This window comes from Triplophysa dalaica, unplaced genomic scaffold, assembly GCF_015846415.1.
Source record: "Triplophysa dalaica isolate WHDGS20190420 unplaced genomic scaffold, ASM1584641v1 Contig1, whole genome shotgun sequence".
In the NCBI taxonomy this organism is placed as follows: Eukaryota; Metazoa; Chordata; class Actinopteri; order Cypriniformes; family Nemacheilidae; genus Triplophysa; species Triplophysa dalaica.
Window position 1 is genome coordinate 673227 of NW_026622635.1, and position 6678 is coordinate 679904.

Below are 6678 nucleotides of genomic sequence, written 5' to 3' on the forward strand. Positions count from 1 at the left end.
GCATATTGTTTTGCACTATCTGCCTGGCCGGGGGGCTGCTTTAGAATTCATACTTGTATTAAATGTGTCTCATGTACAGCTGCTTTGTAACCATGAAAATTGTATAAAAGGCTATATAAATAAAGTTGAGTTGAGTAGATTTACTTTGTGTTAAGTGCTTGCACCACAACTACAACAAGCCATGCTTAATGATATTATTAATGGCGCTCTAATATTACAATTCACCATGGCAACGGCAACAAAAAAAGCAACACGGTGGCAAAAAGCGCTTGAGAGTGAGACACACTTTCCGCTCTGCATACAGTGGATTTACTAATTTGCTTTAATATGATTTAAGTTGAATTGAATAAAATAACAAATGTACCCATAAACAAACAAATGAATATATAAATGAATGAAAAAAAAATCATGTTCACAATCGACATAAGTGCTCCAGTGATGTGTGAGCGACTTCATGGTGTATAGGACACTGTTTAGGGCATCAGACTCTCGTGTCAGTGTCAGACTAATCAGATTGGAATTGGTTGTTCAATGTTAGTTATTCTGAAGAAGGATACATCGGAGAGCATAAGAGTCCATTACATGTAATTAAAATCAAGTTCAGAAGAGAATATAGTAACAAATACAATAAAAGCTGATCTAAAATAGCAATTTCTGTGCTCTCATCATCTACCGCTTAAAGTACCACTTAAACCCTAACAGAAATCCATAATTAAACATAATAAGTACAAGAAAACACTCAAACATCTTCTCCAATTTCCACACTTAATCTTGATCACCATTTTAGAAACAGAGGGATGACATGAGTGGATGATGCTTTTGTCTTTTCTCGTATTTTCTAAAAAGAAACATAGATACACAGTTATTTAGTTCAGGATAACTGCAACTATTTTAACCAACAATGCTATCACATAGACAAAGCTGAAATCAAAATAAGGTGATACATGACTTTAATATTACAAAATTTCATGATGTTTCTTGAGTCAAATACTGTATCTGAATACATTTAGATTTAAAACTGAAAGGCTTCTCAATAGTAGCATGAGCAAACTTGTCTAAAATAACCCTGAGGTACTACGTGTTAAAGAAAAAAAAAATCTTCGGAACTAACACTTTTTGCAGTACCTTAACTCAGCAGTATTGATCTTCGTCTGCTATACTGAATCCAGATTCAACTGCAGCTGTAATGCTCTTGATTTGCTCTGGATGAGCATCTGGCAAAATGGGACCCAGCTGTCTGTTAATATTTTCAAATCTTGCATTGCTATTCTTGTCAAACTCTTCTTTGTTTTTTAGCACAAGGTTTTTAATGCCATTCTGTGCATCATCACAGGCTTCTCTGAGCTCATGTAGCTCTCTCATAAATGCTTGGTCCTTTATATCCATGGTCATTAGTTTGCCCAGTGAGCTGATACGGTCCATGAGGTACTTGTTGGAAACATCCACATATGTGTCAGAGATCATGTTGACTAGGCTAGCAATGTTACAGGCTTGGAAGGCTTGGGTGTACAGCATATCTTTTGAGAAAAGCTTTGCATTGTAAGAGAGATTTTGAGTGTCTCCAGCGGTTGTGACAAAGTTTTTGAGAGTTGTGCTCATGCTGGTTTTCACTAGGTTAGAAACCATCTGAAAGAAGTGAACCATCTTCTGCCACTGCACCTGCACTCTCCCCATTGCCTCCATTCCTTTGACCAGCATCTTTATGGTTGTGTTGAAGTCGATAGTTTTCAAATCACAATTTCTCATTGTGATCAGGACTTTATCGAGTTCTTTCTGGTTAATCTCTAGTTTATCGTAACACTTCTCATAGCTCTCTCTTGTCTGGTTCATCTGAGCTCGGGTCTGCTCTATTTGAAGTCGTGCATTTTCTACCACCATCTGTGAAAATCTCCCAGACTTGTTTTCTTCTTTAGACATCATTGGTGGCTTTGCAGAAATGGCTGGAGAATTTGTGGCGTCTTTGCTTTTGCAATCAAACTGAACTGCTGAATTATAAAGATCCAAGACATCAACTATAATTTTTTTGCTGTTGACTTCGTCACATTTGCCATCTGGTGCATATTTTGCCAAACTTTGGCAGATTTCAATTCCCTTCTTGCATAAATTCTGGGCTTGATTCTTTGCTGTGCAGTCACCGTTTTTTTCTAAATCATCACTGATTCTTTTGAGCTGTATTTTTATGTTATCACTTTTTGTGGCTGCTTCTTTCTGATCATACAGATTTTTCCAATCAATTTCATCATTTTCACTTTTCACACCCATTTCATTCTGGATTCTCTGAGCATAAGATAATATTTCTAATGACTTGCTATATGCCATTATTTCATCAATCATATCTCTTCCTACATCTTTATCATGGCTTACAGTATCAGGTTTAGAACACGTCATGCTACCTCGGTTACTAATAGCATGTGTCACTCCATCAACCAAGCATGTAATGCTCTGTGTAATCCCACTCACAAAATCCATACCAATCATTTCCCATCCTGTTGGCAGAGAATCCATAGCTTTTTGGTAGTTGAGGTGAGCCTGCTCCAGTTCCTTCTCCATCGCAATTATTGCCTTCTGTGTCCTGTCATTGGCTGCTCGAATTGACTGCTCTCTCAGTTTTGCCTCATCGTGTTCCATCTTGAGTTTTTTCCACTCGTCCCCATAACACTTCTTTGCACTAAAACAGGCTTCTAGCAGCTCGCTGATGATGTTGATGACACAAGTGAATTTTTTTTCAGTTTCTCCAGACAACTGCACACATTCATCTGCAATGTCACTGATATTTTTCAGCTGACCAGGAAGAAGCGCTTGGACAACTTCATCAGTGCCTTCGAATAGAATCTTGACAGAATTTTTCATGTATTGTGGAACTTGGTATGTGTGAAGGCGAATCTGATCCATGCTCTTATGGGCCTCGTTAAATGCCCTCCAACCAGAGTTACACACTTGCATGAGGCAAGCACGGAAGGAATCAGGGTATTTAATGTATTTGTAGAGAGGTGGGGTAGTAGGTGGGGTAGGAGGTGGGTTAGTAGGTGGGGGAGTACTTTTATATAGAGAGAAATCGTCTGAGGATGATATGTGAACCAGCTCTCCCAGGATGGCTATTGAAAGTGGTGCCGGTGTTAGATATTCTTCCCAGTTGGCATAGGGCCGCATTTGAAGTTTAGTTTGGTTTCTCATGTCCTCAGCTGTTGTAAGGCTACGATATACCTTTGAAATTTCAGTCATGGCTTCTGTTTCTGTTCAAAACAAAGAAATCAATATTTTTAAAGTCAGAAGTGCTGTAGGAGTTGCGATATTTGTGCTCAGTTAGTTTGATATTTTGATCTAGTCTTTATAAGTAAACATATGGTAGTTCATGCATGATGCTTCCAGCAATAAAAGCGTTGTACAAAGTCTTCAAGGAAATTGTTAGTGGAGCCTAGGGAGAGGATTTGTTTTTATTAATGTACGCCTTGTCAGTAAATCAGTTGCAGAAAATTCCACTCCAATTTTGAAATTGCACTCTCACGCCAATGTTATGTGGAAAAATGAAAAATACACTCTTTCAGTACTTTGTTTGTGTGTGTATGTGAATGTCAGCCGATTGATGATGTTGTATAGTCTCACTAGTAAATCTTTACTCAAGGTGATCCATACGCAAATAAGGGATGGGACAACTTCGATTATTCGAACGAACCCCACCGACGTGCCTTTGGTTGCTTGGCGGAGACCCACGCTGACACAGGTAGAACATGCTAACTTCACACAGAAAGGCTTCCTGTCCCAGCCAGGGGTCGAACAAGGGACCTTCTTGCTGTAAGACACCAGTGCTAACCAGGGAGCCACTGTGCCATCTCCACCCTTTATTTATGTGTTTGAAAAATCTGCAGTGTGTTCGATTGATTGATGTATTTTTGGGTAAATTGATGTATATGCAAATAGCATCATTGATTATAATGGTCATAATTAATATTGCTTGCGTGCAGTGTAAGCACTTTATACTTACTTATATGTAACAGTAATACACAACAAACATACTCGTTGGCTCATTTAACCGAACCTGACACATCTTTTGACTGCAGACATTTAATTAATTGAGGCTACATGCAGGCACAACCTAATCTACAAACTACTAGGCATACAGTTTATCCGGAAAGCATTCACAGCGCTTCACTTTTTCCACATTTTGTTATGTTACAGCCTTATTCGAAAATGGATTAAATTCATTATTTTCCTCAAAACTCTACAAAGAGAACCCCATAATGACAACGTGAAAGAAGTTTGTTTGAAATCTTTGCATATGTATTAAAAAAAAATAGCATATGTACATAAGTATTCAAAGCCTTTGACTTGACACTCAAAATTGAGCTCAGTTGCATCCTGTTTCCATTGATCTTCCTTGAGATGTTGCCACAATTTGATTGGAGTCTACCTGTGGCATATTCAGTTGATGTACGGGGCGTGATATGAGGCTGATTCACATACGCACACTTGCAAGTGATCTTTGATTTATAAAGCGAAAATTGTTTACATGTGTGCGTATGCACGGTTTTAGAAGTCTGAATATTTTTTGCTGTGCACTGTTTCTGGCTTTCGGGCACACGTACACTTTTAGTAAGGATCCAACGCACAGTTATATAAATGAGAGCCCAGGACTCTTCATAGAGCTGGCCGCCCGGCCAAACTGAGCGATCGGGGAAGAAGGGCCTTAGTCAGGGTGGTGATCAAGAACCCGATGGTCACTCTGACAGAGCTCCAGCATGTCTCTGTGGAGAGAGGAAACCTTCCAGAAGAACAACCATCTCTGAGGCACTTCACCAATCAGGCATGTATGGCAGAGTGGCCAGACGGCAACCACCCCTGGTAAAAGGCACATGACAGCCTGCCTGGAGTTTGCCAAAAAGGCACCTGAAGGACTCTCAGACTATGAGAAACAAAATTCTCTGGTCTGATTGAACAAAGATTCCTTTCCTGTAGCTCAGTGGTAAGAGCAATGCGTTGACAGCGCAAGGTTGTGGGTTCAATCCCAGGGGATTGCACATACCTACGTATAAATGTATAGGACAATGCAATGTACGTCGTTTTGGATAATAGCGTATGCCAAATGCATAAAAAAAAAAAAAAAAAGTTAAACTCTGTGAATGTCCCTGAGTGGCCCAGACTTGAACCCGATTGCAGATTTCTGGAGAGATCTGAAAGTGGCTGTGCACCGACACTCCCCATCCAACCTGGTGGAGCTTGAGAGGTCCAGCAAAGAAGAATGGGAGAAACTACCCCAAAATAGGTGTGACAAGCTTGTAGCTTCATACTCAAAAAGACTTGAGGCTGTAATTGGTGCCAAAGGTTCTTCAACAAAGTATTGAGCAAGGCTGTGAATACTTATGTACATGGTCTTTTTTCGTTTTTTATTCGTAATAAATTTGTAGAAGATTTTTAACAAACTTCTTTCACGTTGTCATTATGGGGTTCGTTTGTAGAATTTTGAGGAATATTCTGAATTTAATCCATTTTGGAATAAGGTTGTAACATTAACAACATGTGGACAAACTGAAGCGCTGTGCATAATTTGAGGATGCACTGTAAGTACACAATAACAATTTATGCATAAAGCTTAATTGTCTTTAAAGATCTTAATTCTTAATCATGACACTGTTGATGATTCTGCTAGACTAGTCAAATCTAGTCAAAAAAATTTTACATGTACAAACAGCTCATTATAGTGCTTGATACTGCATACAAACATTCCTTAACATATCGTTTTTATATATTGTATTAAGAGCATTTAATTTGAACAATAACTGCACTTTGTTATTCTTTTAGTTATTTACTTATAGCAGATAATGAATCAGAAGTAATAGTACAAATCATACTTTAGGGCAGTTAAATATTAAGACTTCATTCATGGGTCCATAAAACATGGTAACCCAACGTCATAAACTTTCTTTATAAAAACGTTTGTTCTCCACTTGTCAACACAGGTTTTTATATGACACCATACATAAATGTATATATATGACACTCAAAAAAGGACAAAAAAGAGGTTAATTTATGGCGAATGAAAAATAGGTGAATCTAAGATGTTTTGCTGTTTCCACTTAATCTACAGTATGAACCATTAAACAGTAGGAAAGTTGATCCAATTGGAATATAAAAATGCCATTCTCTTACCCTTTTTGGAGATACCTTGTGTCCTGTCACAAACTGTTTCAGCTCAGATGAGATAGATGGAGGTTTGGTTTCAACATTTATATCCATGAAATGCCACCTGGACCCCACCTACTACAACCACCCCTATTTCCCTTACTTAGTGCAAACAGTTAAATGAGGAAGAATGAGGAACTTCAAGCTTAAAGTGAAAAAAACAACTTTGCTACTTGGGTTATAAACCTTAAAGTTGGAGAATGAGGAACTTCACTCTTTAAGTGAAAAAAAAAACTTTGCTACTTGGGTTATAAACCTGTATCTGTGGATGGAGAATGAGGAACATCAAGCTTAAAGTGAAAAAAAACTTTGCTACTTGGGTTATAAACCTGTATCTGTGGTTGGAAAATGAAGAGCTTCACTCTTAAAGTGAATAAAAAACTTTGGTACTTGGGTTATAAACCTCTATCTGTGGTTGGAGAATGAGGAGCTTCACTCATAGAGTGAAAAAACAATTTTGCTACTTGGGTTAAAAACCTGTAACTGTGGTCAGAGAATGAG

General features: G+C 38.2%; 1 protein-coding gene across 1 annotated transcript; it reads right to left on the bottom strand.

Moving 5' to 3' along the window:
• Nucleotides 1–693: 693 nt before the first annotated feature.
• Nucleotides 694–6157, bottom strand: LOC130416203 (uncharacterized). The gene is made up of 3 exons (XM_056742259.1): nucleotides 6145–6157; nucleotides 1126–3233; nucleotides 694–838 (listed from the first exon to the last, which is right to left on the bottom strand). Exon 2 carries the CDS (start codon nucleotides 3220–3222, stop codon nucleotides 1132–1134), a length of 2091 nt encoding a protein of 696 aa, XP_056598237.1. The 5' UTR covers nucleotides 3223–3233; nucleotides 6145–6157; the 3' UTR covers nucleotides 694–838; nucleotides 1126–1131.
• Between the last annotated feature and the right edge of the window lie 521 nt (nucleotides 6158–6678).

What these genes read in the sequence shown, in the direction of transcription:
- LOC130416203 (XM_056742259.1), bottom strand. Translation starts at nt 3,222, where the DNA reads ATGACTGAAATTTCAAAGGTATATCGTAGCCTTACAACAGCTGAGGAC.